This window comes from Schistocerca americana, chromosome 8, assembly GCF_021461395.2.
Source record: "Schistocerca americana isolate TAMUIC-IGC-003095 chromosome 8, iqSchAmer2.1, whole genome shotgun sequence".
NCBI classification, from domain to species: Eukaryota; Metazoa; Arthropoda; class Insecta; order Orthoptera; family Acrididae; genus Schistocerca; species Schistocerca americana.
The window spans coordinates 408579568-408595369 of record NC_060126.1 but is presented as its reverse complement, the minus strand read 5'-3'; the positions used below and the strand labels follow the sequence as shown (position 1 = coordinate 408595369).

General features: G+C 42.4%; 1 protein-coding gene across 1 annotated transcript in view; it reads right to left on the bottom strand.

Annotated features, from left to right (window-relative positions):
• Nucleotides 1–15802, bottom strand: part of LOC124545890 (odorant receptor Or2-like) — a 133002-nt gene that overhangs the window by 42193 nt on the left and 75007 nt on the right. Inside the window, exon 2 of the mRNA XM_047124849.1 lies at nucleotides 8785–9468. Coding sequence (XP_046980805.1) covers nucleotides 8785–9468 — 684 coding nt within the window. The remainder of the gene's footprint in view (nucleotides 1–8784; nucleotides 9469–15802) is intronic.

The following is a 15802-nucleotide window of genomic DNA, read 5'->3' as shown; positions in this document are numbered from 1 at the left end:
GAAACAACAGATGTTTTCCAACGTCATAGGAAAAAGCGGTCGCCCGAGAGCGATGTTGTGTATCATAACCTTAAGAAGACAACAGTGTACCAGTTGGTGCAATGTCTTGGCTTCAACGAAGCCTGCGATGCGGATATGTTTCGGCAGCCTACTTACGGAGTGAAATGGGCTTTCACGGTTTGTTAATACCACCCAAGGGTGAATGACGGAATGTGTGGACCAAAGGGATTTGGGGCACTTCATTCACTGTTTATTTTTTTTATAACACACTTCTTTATTAATAACACTGATAATACTTTTAAAAGGAAACAACACCACAGGCCTTGTAAATCGCCTAACTGCATAAGTGGACTACAAAAAATAATCGTTAATATGTTTAGGAACACAAACTTCAACTCACAAATAGCATTCAGTTGTTTACTAATTAATTAAATGTTTGTTCAAGGCAATTTCCCCACATAATCAACACAACTCGAAACCAGAATTCAATACACTTCCTTGCCATTAAATGTCTGCATAAGTTAATGGCCAAACATAGTAACCTCTGAACAACAATTCAATTGACTTAAAAAAAGAACACAGCATCTAAACATGTTTACAGAATTATGGGAAAGAAATGCGTATACACCTACTGTTTAGCAAATGAACCACTTTCGGCCTGAGCCACCAACAACATAAGTCGTTCTCATTACCCACATAGAGCCACTCCGAGGTACTGGAAGCAAAACATAAGTCTTCCACTTGTACACCAAAGGCAGGGTCTCCCAGACTGCAAGCCGTAAGAAACCAGTCAACACGCTCCCGCCACCAAGTAGGAAAGCGTCGGGCTAGTAAACAACGCCCGCTACGGTGGGCGGGAGCGACTACGTAACTGCTTGCCACAGTGGGTCGGCTCCTCCCGCAGCCTGTGCGAAGACCGGTGGCTAAATTAATGAAATTATCACCACCTGTGACACAAAGGGCAAGCAACTCACCTACGTAATAAGGACATAAATTATTTGCATATACACCGTGCTCAAAACAGCTGTCTATCCACTACTTCCAGCACCTCAGAGGACACCACTTAACACAGTGAATTCAGAGTCATCTAAACATACCACGCAATCTGCGCAAAACCACAAACTTCCTGTGCATGAGCACACTACGCTTAAAATAAAGAGTATTAACTTAACACAACATACAACTTCTAAATCTCCGGATGACTGGCCAATAAACCGCCTCCGCTCTCCACTTGCGAGGCACAAATAGGATATGTCCTGCAACACACTGATTAAAATATCTAAAACCGTGTTCGTTACAAGATTAACACTCAATGTCACAGGGAAACATTAATCAGAAACAGACATCGGTTCGTTACAATAAACGCACAAATTACGTAGCTGAAACACAACCAAGTCAGTGGCACACAAGAAGGTCAGTAATAGTAAGGCCCTTTATCATTATCCCATTCAGAGAGGCGTAAAACAATGACACTTAAGCAGAGAAGTATGAATGCATTTGAGCAATTCAGTGACTGACAACAACGAAGTTTTTAAATGCAGAACACAAGTCCTCACAGGATAAACGCGACCTTACGCATTGGACTCCTAATAGTAAGGTCGAGCGTCCAAAGCACACTGCTCGGTAAATACACCACAACGGCAAGCACACTCAGTAATCGCCAGAACGATGGACACTGAGAACAAAATGCTGCTTGTATCCAAACCAACTGTGCTCGCAATGGCATCACATCAGTCACAGAGCCATATAGACGAGAATGTAGTCACTAGAAGCAAACGGTAAATCCATCAGAAACAAGGAAGCAGCATGTTCCCGACAGCATCGGGCCTCTACCCACCAAGTCCGCCACAAACACCCAAACACAATTAGGTAACGTGGCAAACTTTCCTCTTGCCACCACACACGCCGTCGGCAGACACGGCTTCACGCTCCGCGCACTCCTGCCTGTCTCACTATTTCTGCTCGCCCTCCAAAATCCAACCACTCCGCTGTCACAGGTGCCTCGCCGACTTCCCCCACGAGGGGGCGCCACTTCTCTCTTTCCTCCGCGATACAGTGATAATATTATACGCGGTACGTTCGATAGATCAAACCCGAGCCTCCACGGATCACGGAGTATCAGAATGAAATTGCGATTCGATTGCACACTTACTAATAAACAGAACCCATTGTGTCGTTTTTTACGAGGGGAAATATCATTAAAGGTAAATGTAGTATCCAGTAAACCTCACATAAGTGTGATAATACCGTTAGTTTCCACGGTATATACGAGGGCTGTTTCTCTTTTTTCAACATCCATTCTATCGGTAAATAGAAACCAAAGTAAAAAATTTATTTTCAACAATTAGCTATAATTTCCAGTTACTTCTCTACATAAATGCCACTTTGACTTTGACATTTGTCATGGCGTGGTACCAAATTTCTAATACTCTCATCATAGAGGGTGTGACTGCGTCCTATTTCCAAAGCTGGTCTCCAACTATTTTTATGAGCCAAAATGATGTCCTAACAGCCAACGGTTCATGTGAGCAAAGAGATGAAAATCAGGGGGAGCCAAGTCCGGTCTGTGCGTTGTGTAATTAAACACATTCCACTGAAAACACTGCAGCAGCGTCATCGTTGCACCTGCGGTGTACGGTGGGGTATTGTCGTGAAGAAAGAAACGCAAAGCAGTTACATTATGTGGGGTGAATGAAAGCAGAAGAAACCCGCGAGCAACGCTTCACATTTGGAGGGGTACACTATTTTCTAGGCATCTCTACGTGCTCACTGCACGCACAGAAGCGGAAAGTGCTGCATCACGCGATTGATGGGGACACCAGAGGCACTGTGTACCACATATGCATAAAGCTTCACTGGATTTTCAGTGTGGTTTTAATTTCGCGACCGATCGTAGGTTGAAGAAAAAGACTACCTCGTCTAAATGATCTGACAGATAATACCTGAAGTCATCTGATACCTATTGCAGAAGAGACACTCTTGTGTAGTCAAAACGTTTTTACCCAATGCTCAACACTTGTTCAAAACACTGTCAGCAGGTCGTGAAAGTACAGAAATGAAGATCTCGCCCTATCTTTATTCCCGCTCTGCACAAACAATCATAACTAAAATCCACTGGTATAGTATCCCATATTTAGAAAATTTATCCAACAAAGTAGCCAAAACTCTCAAATTTTGCAGGTGTAAAATTTCATTGATGTAAGGGGAATCACAGTTTACATCTTACACAACATTATGGATAAAACAAATTTTCTAAGTAATAGTGGTGTTGACGAAATCACTGATATTGAGTTTAACAAATTACATACTGATCAAACAGGACGGGCTGGAGCAGTGAGAGTGACAGCTATGAACATAGCTGAAGATTACATGAATCAGATTTCATTTTTACTGAACATGAGCCGAAGGAAGTTCGTAGATTCAAAGGCATCACAGGGAAAAACCTTAATCTATTACAATCTCTAGAGGTAAATCAGCATTTAGCCCAAAACGGCCAACCTCGTTCTCAATGACCAGACCTCAGTCCTAATTATCACATTCATCTTCATATGAAAATGAAAAAAATGAAGTCCCATGCTTCTTTACAGAGCGTAGGGGAACGATGCGGGAGACCCGCACCGCTTCACTAGGCAAGGTCCTAATGGAGGTGGTTTGCCGTTGCCTTCCTTCGACCGTAATGGGCATGAGTGATGATGATGAAGACGACACAAAAACACCCAGTCATCCCGAGGCAAGAAAAATCCCTGACCCCGCCGGGAAACGAACCCGGGACCTCGTGCTCGGGAAGCGAGAACGCTACCGCGAGACCACGAGGGCGGACCATCTTCATATCGTCGTAGATAAATACAATTGTCATACATTTTATTTTGTTCCTCCTCACAATCTTTAGTATTATAATCACACAACTTGTATACTTCAATATTGTGTGATATATTTAGTTACTGTGTTCGATACCATCGATGATGTAAATTGTAATTTAACGCTGGAGTTTAACATGCTTGTTGCATGAGGCAATTGAAGAGCAGTCGATTTGACATTTCTGACCTAGTGTCACAACGTAGACTCTGTATGTTTTAATGATAACTTCGTTTTAAATGTTCGATTTCCTACACACTAGTGTCTCTTATTGATTCTAGGCAATTGTTTCCCTGCCAGTGACTCAATAAGCCCAAAACCGGTTTGAAATAAACACGTATTAGTGAAATAAACAGGGCAGACCATAGGGGGAGGAGCCGTGCCACAGCATAGGGCGGCAGGGTTTTTGGGGTGGCAAAATGTCAAATTTTAAGATATTTGCAAAGGGACGAATTAATGCAATGAAAGTTTTGTATAAACGAAGAAGTGTAAGAAATAAATGCAAAGCAGTCATAAGATCTGGTATCTTACTGGAAATTATCTACGGTATATTGAAGCAGATGAGAAATGAAGCGCTTGACTTGGTGACCTGGCTTGCGACTTTAAAAGTAGCAAAACCTAATAGTGGCTCGATTTAATTACAGTGCCTACACAAACTCGAAAGATACCTATGTCTGCTTGAAAGTCCCGACAGAAACGAAAAACTTCATAAAAGAGAACAAAAAAATTTCAGCATATGAAGGCCTAACGGTTCCTATACAGGAACCTTCACCTTATGTAGCACTGTCACTGAGAAAAACATTTCGTAATAATAAATAAAGAGTAAGTGAAATGTGAGCTGCCCGTCAAATGCAATAGTCTTCTGAATCCAAACACTGTGATTAAGCACCGCTTACAAGTGGTAAGATGCGTGCATCCTTCATCCACTACTCCGTCCACTCTGAATCTGCCTTTCATATCACTCTTCTAGTCACGCTCCGCTAAATTATTTTTCTCGGCTGTGTCTCAAGTTTTTTTTTCTTTTTAGTTTTCCCTTATTGAGTAATTAACTGTTACTTTTCTGTACCATAAATGAAAGTACTTTCAAAAGTGCTTGTTTTCGAACCTAATATGTTGGTCGTGGTATGTCGGAAAGCACGTATTGTCGATATCCAAAGATAGCTGTTTTTCCTTTATGTGCTACAAATGCACTAAATAAGGTAATGGTGATTTACACACTTCTTTTTTACTGATTTTGTAGCTGTAAGAGATAATCTGCTTTGGGACTTAGAGAGATAGCCTAAAAAAAAGTTAGAGGAAATGAAAATAATTTTAGACGACATGAGGGAGCAAGGCTATGATAACGGGTCTAATCTGGAAAACAAGAGCATAGGAGTGCAGAAGCGCATTTTTAAATGTAAAAAACACTCTAAGACAGAAAAAAGACGCATCATGAAGGAGTTATTCAAATTAATCGCAAAATAAAGGTATCGCCGTAAGATGCATAACTGTAAACTTTGGCGGCCAATGGAGGAATGTGTGATGATGCAGTGCAACTTCACCATGCAGCTGTCAAGGATAGTAAACAGAGGACATGTCGATACCAGGAAAAATTATCTTCGTGAACTGGATAGTAACTAAGCCTTGCAGACAGCAGGCGCGTCAGTAACATACATGGGTGTCAGTACTTGAGAGAGATAGTGTAGCTGCGCTCAGAGAAATAGATTGGAGTAATCGGCGAATAGCTCGACATCTGAATAGGAGCAATGCCACTATTCGACGATGTTGGGAGGAGTGGGTAAATCATCACCGGAAACAGCTTCAAGAGGGAATCGGTTGACATAAAGAGACGACAGGACACGAGGACCGAGAAATCGTCTGAAAGGCACTCAGAATCATCGACCCAGCCGGTGCAACTGGGCTTCGTTAGTCACGAGGGCCATTAACAGGCGGCTCATAGAAACGGCCGTGACCTCACAGCGCCCCTTCCGCCTACTGGCATTGACCTCCGATATCAACAAACTCATTTGCATTGGTGTCGGGCACATTTGGCCACAAATCTCTTCGAACGTAGTACAATTGTCTACAGTGGTGAGTTCCGCCTCGAACTAAACCCCGATGACCTGCGAAGAAGCCCGCTGGAGAAGCCCCAGACGGCAACTGACTGTCGCCCGCCGTATGGCCCAATGATCAGGACTGATGGTCTGGGGTGCCATATTTTCATTTGATAGCAGGACCTCTTTGGATATCATCTACAGCACCCTTACAGCATACCGCTACCTCGACGATATTCTGCTCCTCGTTTTGTTGGGCGAGAGTTTCTACTGCTTGTCTTCGTCACTGCCAAATCCTACCTTGACCAGCAAGATCGCCGGAGCTCTCCCAGACGATAGCTTTTGTGGCATTACGGGCAGGAACCTCCAACCAGCTTGTGAGTTTGACGATCTAAAGTGCCATTTGGACAGAATTTAGCACGATATCCCTCAGAAGGACATACAAAAGCTCCATCAATCACTGCCAAGCCGAATAACTGCTTGAATAAGGGCCTGAGGTGGACCAACGTGTTATCATCAAGTTTTTCTGAAACTCTATTTGTAGACACATGTACATCATATCCACCGATTTCCGATTCGGATAATTCATTCATGGTGCTTCCCCTCTTTTTCTGTACTAAGGCATTTTATATCCCTGTCGTAGTCACTCGCTAAATCTGCTTGTGAACGATGCTCCAAAGGCAACAGAATAAGCAGTTGCTAATATTTGTCTGTTGCGAAAAAAATTATGACTTATGTTCTGCGTCTTCGCAGCGCTAGGCTGTCTTTAATGGTCCTATATTTGTCCTAACCCACAGAAGCCAGTGAGTACAACAAGATGGAAGAGTACAACTGACTGAATTGCTCTTGTTAAGTATAACGTAGAGAGGTCTATGATGCATTAGTTGAAATAAGCAAAGACGGTCGTTGTGGCCGAGCGGTTCTATGCGCTTCAGTCCGAAACCGCGCTGCTGCTACGGTCGCAGGTTCGAATCCTGCCTCAGGCTTGGATGCGTGTGACGTCCTTAGGTTAGTTAGGTGGCAGTAGTTCCAAGTCTAGGGGACTGATGATCTTAGATGTTAAGTCCCATAGTGCTCAGAGCCATTTGAACCACTTTTGAAATAAGCAATGGCGAAAATACGGACAAAATTGTTGAATATGGGGCTGGCGGTTTGGCAGTTCATATGTCTGATTTCACGTCCGTTTACACAGTTGTGGTATGGTGTGATATATTACTCTATATTAAGGTTGTCGGCAAAAAACCTCGAATTATTGCCAAAGATATATCGAACGCTATCGACTTACTCGAAAAGACAACAGAGTATTTCACAAACTTCAGGGAGGACTCAAATTCGAATATAACTTAAGAAACGGCCAACCCAAAACGATATAGAGAACCTGATCATAAGTGGTATAATACAGGTACAAAGAGACGGAAGAAGAAATTATTCCAGTACGAGGGCGCAAAATTAAAGATACAGAAACGCAGTAAAAATAGATTTTTTCTTTAAAGTAACGGAAGTCATACTATGTGCTCTCAGGGATACATTTCAACAACTGAAAAGTCATAGTGAGCGTTTTCATTTTTTGAATGACATTAGTCAAATTAGAGACATGTCCCCTGGCGTTGTGACAAGATTCCCAAACTGTGTGACAGCGTTAGTGATGAACAGGCAAAGGACATCAATGTTTTCGATTTTAATGATTAAATTAGATTGGTCTCAACGCTGGTAAATCCTGGTAGCACCCCAATTGAATCTTTGAAACTCATACAAGAGTATGGTTTTGTGCCAAAGGTAATTGTAGCCTTAACAATTCTGCTAGTACAACAGGTGACAGTGGCAAGTGGAGAAAGTATTTTTTCGAAGTTGAAACTGTTTAAAACGTACCTGAGGCCAACAATGCGCCAGGTGCGACTGTACGTGCTGGCAACGGTGTCGACTAAACATGAGCTGGTTGAATGCTGAGATTTCAAAGAAGTCATAGAGAAATTCGCAAGAAAAATCTGTAACATAAGGTGAGCATGCATTTAGAGCACAGCAAGCAAATCTGTACAAAGCGCAGGATGTGGGCTTTAGAAGTAATGCGTGAACCCGATTCGCCTCTCCTGCGAGCTTGTTACTCTCCTCGCGGCGGCCATGATACCTGGCTCCCTTAAAGACATATTCACGGCAAAAACACTTATGACTAAGTAAGATACGTCAAAATAAAATGTATGGATGAATGACATGGCGAAAACGTTGATTAAGCCTGAAAACGCGATGAAAATACAAGGAGGGCAAAGTGTGGCGGGGAGCTTGAAAATATCGCTAGGGGGCTGCAAATATATAATTGAACTGTTTTTCAACCTAAAAAGATGAGACAGAAGGAACCACATATGTGACATAAAATATAACAGTCGTAAACAGACTAAAGCACACAACATCTTTTGAGCAGCAAACGGATTTCAGAAACAATATGGTCTTTTCTGTACGAAATTAATCCTTGTAAGAGTTTCCCGGAAAAAAGTCTTGTTTGTGTATTTGCTGAACAGTTTTCCTCGATCTGCTCTCACCAAGCCGCATATTCGTTACGTATTTAGTGAATCAGGGCGAATTATCTCAGAAATCTATAAGGAACTCGAGTGGAAGTGACATATGTAAACTGTTATGCATTGTGGGTAACTCTGCTCGTTAAATTCCGGCACTCTATGTTCCAATACAACTCAGTACTTCTTTTCGCATTCATCTGGTGCAATGACGTTGGTGGCTTACAGAGATGACACACTAAAAGCTGTCCTTGTGGTAGCCACTCCTAAGTGAAACTGCAAGGGATTAAACGGTTGTTATCTCCTACTGACTGTCTTCTCGCTTGCGCAGCACAAACATTGTTTCTGAAGATCCCGAGTTTGCTAACACCACAGGAGACGCCACTCACCCAATAATCTTCTGGTGGCTGCATATACAGGCTCGCAATTTCTTGTACATCTCATCACATGCCACTGGTTCTCGACTTCCATAACACATGCCCGTGGCCGAGCCATCGCTACTTGGGACGATGTCCGACCGCAGGGCAGTAAGTCGCAAAGACAGTATTCTCAAGCAGGCTGTCGTATGGATCATCACCACGGCGAAGAAGCAGTCCATTCCGAGACTAATGAAGATGTGGAACCCAGAAGACAGGCACTGCAGTGCGTACATTGTGTCGTAGGCCGGAAAAGTCGTCGAGTTGATCCACGGGTGCTGTATGAATGGCAGTTTCCCTTCCCCAGCATACGCGATCAGCGGCATGGGAAACCAAATGATTATCTGCGTGCTGACAAAAGCATAAATGAAGGCTGACAGGCGTTGTGCGGTCCGGCGCGCCTCCTTCGCGACTGACATCATCTGCTGGTTGTCCCTGCTAAACTGGCTGGAGCCTGACAGGACTTCGTCCATGAGGCGGACCAGGACGTTGTAACTGTAGGGGTCCCTGAGGAAGAAGGCCATTTTGAAGACGCCGCCGGCCGTGGTGAACGTGTTGGGCAGCACCAGTGTTATCTCTTCCAAGTTCCCATGGCTCAGGTATATCCCCACCATAGCTTCCACGAAATTCTCCAGGCCCAGAATCCAGATTAAGACACTGTAAGCGCGAAAGAGCTTCCAGTCTGTCAGCGGCCATACACCGCTGAGGCAAAGTTCTCTGATGTTGATCTTGAGAACTGAGTTTCCGGATTCATTCCATGTCATGGTTTTAGTGGTTGTTAATTTTGGCATATTGTCTGACAGGCGCCCGGATATACTGAAACGTTGACGAAATGGCCTACCGTCCATCTACAAGAGTCACAGTAATTCTGCTTAGGAATAACTAGGATCTGAATACTACCCATCCATCTCATAAATATTTCTTTCGAAGCCACTGCCCCAATTATTAACGTCCATCTCCGTTATTCCTCAGGGAACGTACTTTTATTAAATTTACCATGATACGTACTCGTTCCAATAACGTAAACCCTTTTACTAGCGACAATGTAAACAATGAAGCTCCCTGTGTTACAATTTATAAGGAGCTCTAACTTCCGGAGAATATCTTGCATCTCTCAGAATAATAAGCAGCACCTCTTAATCCCAACTTCAGTAGGGCGACGGAATGTAAGTGTAACAAGAAAATAAATAAAGAAGTGTGCTTGGCGCTGTCCATTAAGGTAATTACAAACGTTAACATGAAAGGCGGTGACTGGCCTCGTCCGTGTCGTGCGCCACAGAAGTCGAAACGAATTACCTAAAACATTAATGAGTTGGCTCCTGTGACAAACGTATCACAAGATCCTAAGCTGGGTCATTATGAATAAATTGAGATGCTAGTCTCAAATTAAATTAAGACTTTTGAAACAGTTGCTGAACTGGTGACACATTTCGGGCTTGTTTATTTGAAAAGTTGTGAAAAGAGGTGGCCGCAAAGGACGCCTTGAAAATAAATAAACGGATTTGCAGACTGAGGCACTTTCTAATGAAATTTTTGTTTGGTCATACTTCGCAGTTTGTGACTGCAGTGTTTCATCTTTCTTCCCCGTTTGTGTTCTATATATGGTACCAAATTGGGTTAATCCACTTTAAATGATATATTTTTCATGCAGTCGGTAGAAGGATTTAGTCACAAGTTTGCACAAACATGCTCTCATTGCAAATGCCTCCTTAGGACTGTTACTTAAAAATAAAAAAAAAGAACGGAAGCGAATTTCATTTATGTAATACTAGGGCTGGAACTTAAACAGTGGCAACAATTTATTTACAGATCGTACAAAATAGATACGTGTTTCAAAGTTTTTCTGACCTTAAAAGTAGTCATCAGTATTGTGTGTATCCCGTTGCCAGCGATGTGGAAGTCGTAGGATACTCTTAGCAGTGCCAGTTGTGTTGACAGTTCGAGCGACGAGGTCTATTGCCCGACGAATTTGTAGCAGTTCTGAAGCGAATGCCGTGAAGTGTTTCCTGGAATTCCAAAACCATTCATCAGTGATGCAAATGTTTATAACAGAAAAAGCCATAAAACTCGGACTGTGGAGCAATAGCAGAAAGTCATTTGTGTCAGTTACGTCTTGTTTGACACTGCTCCAACTTCTAGTCGATTTTGCGTGCCAAGAATGAAATATGGCAGTGGTTCGTTGATGATGTGGACAGCCACAATGTGGTATCCATGGGTCCCATGGCCACTTCGCGAGGTCGCATTACTGCCAAGGAATAAGTGACCATTTTGGCTGACCAGGTCATTCCAATGATACGATGTTTGTTCCCCAATGGTGATGGCGTGTTCCAAGACGACACGGCCCCTATTCACACAGCTCGCAGCGTCCGGAAGAGGTTGTGGGAGCAGTAGAATGAATTGCCTCATTTCCCCTGCCCACCACAATCACCAGTTCTGAATATTATGGAGTCTTTCTGGTCTACTGTGGAGAGAAAACTGCGTGATCGCTTCCACCTCCATCATCGTTACCTGATCTTGCCTCTATTTTCAGGAAGAATGATGTAATATTCCCTCGAAAGCCATACAGTAACTGCGATCATCACTTCCGAGACTACTGGAAGTTGTTTTGAATGCCAACGGCTTTCTTAAACCCTGTCACACACGGCAATGTGTTACGTTCTTGGTGTTTCCGTACCTTTTTCGAGCCCCTGTAAACTGAAGCAGTAAACTTTACGACGGATCTCATGTAGCTGCACTATATCTGTGTTACTTGAAGCATCCCCAACTCTCTTGTGGTTCCCTTTTTAGGTACTCGAGGTCGACGTCTGCTCGTAGATACGTATCGTCGGTAGGTTTTCCCGCTTTACTTCCCGACGTGACAGCGACGACTCTCCTATGAGGTACAGGCCTTGTGTTTTGCTATTACTGCGAATCTTGTAAAATATCGCTTTTATTTAGTAATTCGCCCGCCAAAAACTCTCCCCTTTAAGACAGCCTGCGCCACTTTTCAGAGGGAGTGGGGTCGTCAAAGAGTCACAGAAGTTCATATTAAGCAGTCCGTAAAACACGTAAACGTTCACTTCAGTTAGCGTGTTAGTTAATGCGTACGCTTTCCGCTAGATGGTGCTGACTTACTGTCGAATAGCTTTGGTTCCGTAAAACCTTCACTGATTAGTACTAGGTAAATGAAGTAAATACAACACTCTTGTATTTCACTTTCACTCTATATTCAAGGTGATGGCCTATTTAAAAGGTTCCTAGCTTGGAGGAATCTAAATAGTCCGCAAATGCCGATATGCACGCGCTCTACGTCCAGATTCGCAACTAAAGGCACACGACACTTTCAAAAGTCCACAGTTAATGTCTGAATACCGGTACCTCTGAATTCACTCGTATCAGCAGCTAATTTGAGTTTCTGTCGTCTATATGTCCGTAAAGTTCCAATCTAGCACTAAAGTCCTAAAATCCCCTTAATACTCCGTTGCTACCAACAGTCAGAGATCGTACACTACATCACTTTTAATCTCCGTAATATTCTAATAGTTTATCGTGAATCTTAACGCGATAAAGTCCAATCTAATTATTGTCTCGCTGACTGACACGGGTTCCCCGTCCTTTAACGGAATAATCAAGGAAAAAAGGCGGCAATAATGACGATCAGGCCTTTTTATAGGTTTTTCATCACAAGAGTTTAACGTCACTGCCTTCTCCATGACGGAGCTTCCGTGGCTTTGCTGTACTTAGACGTTAAACTACTTGCTGATATACTATAATTTTATCTGCAATTACCGAACTCTGATTCTACACTATTTTCCCCCTTAAAAATTCTATTCTTAATTTTAAATTATTCTTTCTATAACTTTTATCACTGTAAACTGAACCGAGGTGTTACACACTGGATCATTCCCTGCTTGTGTGATTGATGAAATTGAAATGGACTTGCACTTGCTATCCTACAAATCATAACAAATTGAGATGAGCTCGCATGGTAGCTAAAGACCGACGTCTTTGTCAATGCAGACATGTGCCTTCAAGCTCCACTGCAACACCCACTTACCTTATTACTTGAAATGTTCGTTTCAAAAAAGAAAACTATGATCTTTTCTGGAGGCAGTTTACTCTCTCTCGTAGTTAAATCTAATGAAGCTGAACGTAATCCCCTCTCGAACGAAGTTTTTATGTGAGCACATGCGATCATTTGACAAAGATCATAGGAATGATGAATAATGACATCAGAGTCTCAAAGTATATTGAAACTGAATAGACATGTATACATCTTAGATAGAAGTGCCTTTGGACGGACCACGTGACTTTACATGATCATGTATTTACAAAAGTCAGAAAAATAGTCCAATGTTCATATTAGTATCACACAACGAGTAGAAAATCAGTGCGATTAACTTGCAGACGTGGATGACTGAATAGGACATGACTGTTGATTGCCACGTGTTCCATCCAAGTTGTGAATACAAGTGTGGAGTATCTTGTGTAAATAAATCTGTAATACTACGTAACGTATAATTTAGCAAAGACAAAGCAACACAAAAATCATCTCACCACAATTCTGCACGAAGTCGCTTCACTGCGCTCGTTTCAACACCACAAGGCAAAGCGTCCGTACTAAACAGCTGGACACGTCCTTGTCGTAGCAAGCAGAAAAGCAGAGCACCCTCACTGCAGAGGGCGCAAGCGAAGAGTATTCCTTTGTCCACAAGCCTCGAGGAACTGACTGATTCTCCGCTTCAAAGCGCTACGATTGGCTGGCTAATATCAGATATTAAGTGACTTCCAAATCAAAGATAATATTACTCTAACGGATCACTGACTACTGGTTATGAATACATAGCAGTGAACGTGTCTATACAAACGATTTTCAATGTGGATTTTTTGTTCATGGTGAAGTAGAGAGCCTGTGATATTTTCGGGCGCACACCCAAGTTGTGCAGCTGTTATTAACTTATTAAAGCAAATAACAGGGTTTGATACATTAGCCTAAAAAGAAAACTATTTTAAACATAAATAGCACTAAACATCACCCCAGACGTCAGACAGTATCTCAACGTGGCGTCCTGGTAAAATACACGTGAAAGATCGAGTGAAATTGCAATTATATACGATGATAAGTCAAAAGTCCGTCTCCGTAGCTGGGCGATTAGTGCACAGGATTCGCCGAGGGCGTGATTACAAGACTGGATGTGAGCTTCCGGAAAAGGAAGGGAACTGATGAATTAGAACCAGGCATATTCCGAACAAACTGACTGGAGTTTATTTCCAGTAATCTATGACTAAAGGGTATAGGCGTAAGGCTGTGGGAGGTTATCGACGGCCAGACTGAAGGGTATGGTGCTCGAATAATGAGGAGCAGGACGGCACGTGTGGTTGGGTCGAGAGCTTGTAAGACCTGTATATTTCTATTGTCTATTGTCAAATCACAATTTATGAAAGATGTTTATATTTTATTAATAGGATTAAGAAGGAATAATTAATATTTGTCATGTTGGAAATAATTGTGGTAGCAGGGAATGTCTGCACCAAAGTATTGTTGACAAGAGAGACGGCAAATTGATATAATTTAAGAAAAGAGCGGGAAAGACCGCGCATTGATACATTTTGTAATGGTAGCATTGTTGGCAGGAGAGACAGCACTTCAGCGTTCGTAGGAAGTCAGTAGTAAGCGAGATGTGAGGCGAGTCGGTAGCAGGTCTGAAGTGAGAGGTTGAGAGGAGCGGTGTGCCTGCCAGCCACCAGCTATGATTTACAAGAGATTATAAACGGATGTACAGAGACATCAGCTATTATCATAAGAGGAACTAACATTACTGAATTAATTTTTTGAGAAACTGAAGACTGCTGAAGGTATGTTTGCGCATTGCTAGTTGTAAGATTATTGTAAAAAGTAAGTCCCATTTGAACGTTTGTAAAATCATTTCATTCAGAATATAATTAATTTTTGCCAGCAATATTGCATTACTGATTATAATCCATCTCAAAAACCATCAACGTAAAACTTCGCAAAATTTTATTGTTGTCAAGAAAAAATTTAACTATGAACTACGAAACTTCAGTCAAATTAATTAAAGAATAACGTCAGCTTTGCTATTAAAGAATAACGTCAGCTTTGGTAATAAATACAGCTACTTATTATGACAGCCCACCAGCAGCTAATAGAGTATAGTAAAACAGATTAAGTATATTCATGTCGCAGGTTGATGTAGCAGTCAGACGGCGATCCAGTAACAGTAAAAAAGGTAAGGAACAGTTTTGGGTTATTGCAGATAACGTCTGAGGGCCACACGACGACGACACATTCTATGTTTCATCGAAATAATCAGAAAATCACTTTTAAATAAGCAGCAATTAAATTTGTATGCGAAGATAGAGAACGAGAATAAATTTCAAAGGGAAGATTTCATTTGTTATTATTAAGCAATAGATAGAAATCCTAAAGGAAGGTTACATAGGTTATTGTAAAAGGGAAGGTTATCATTAACAAAAGAGGTATAGAGGAGACGGGAAGGTTTCAAGCTGACTACCAAGACTGAGAATCGGTGGTGCCGGCATGCCCTCGCTAGTCCGTTCGCATCCCCCCACGTGACCATTCACAGTCCTCTGATGGGCTGCTGTAGGACACTTCACTAGTGTTCCCTAGTCAGCGACGCTTCAGTAAAGCGCTACTTTGTTGGCAGCACTCACTACGAGAGCGCCACTCACATGGATTGAGGGTGGATAGATCACATAGTGTGTTCCCAGCACAGCCACACCCTTTACAGTGACGCACAGTTTTACTGCATCAGAAGCGAAGTATTAAAAAAATTAAATTTTGTAACTCGGAATAATACTTTTACCGACAGTCTGACAGTCCTTCACGCACATTAGCGTAGTAAGTTGCTATGCGGAGGACCCGGGTTCCGTTCCTAATACCGCCAAGGATTTTTCCTTGGTGAGGGGACTGGTATCGGGTGTACTGAGGTGATGCCAATTGAGGAGCTACTTGATCGAGGAATTAGCGACT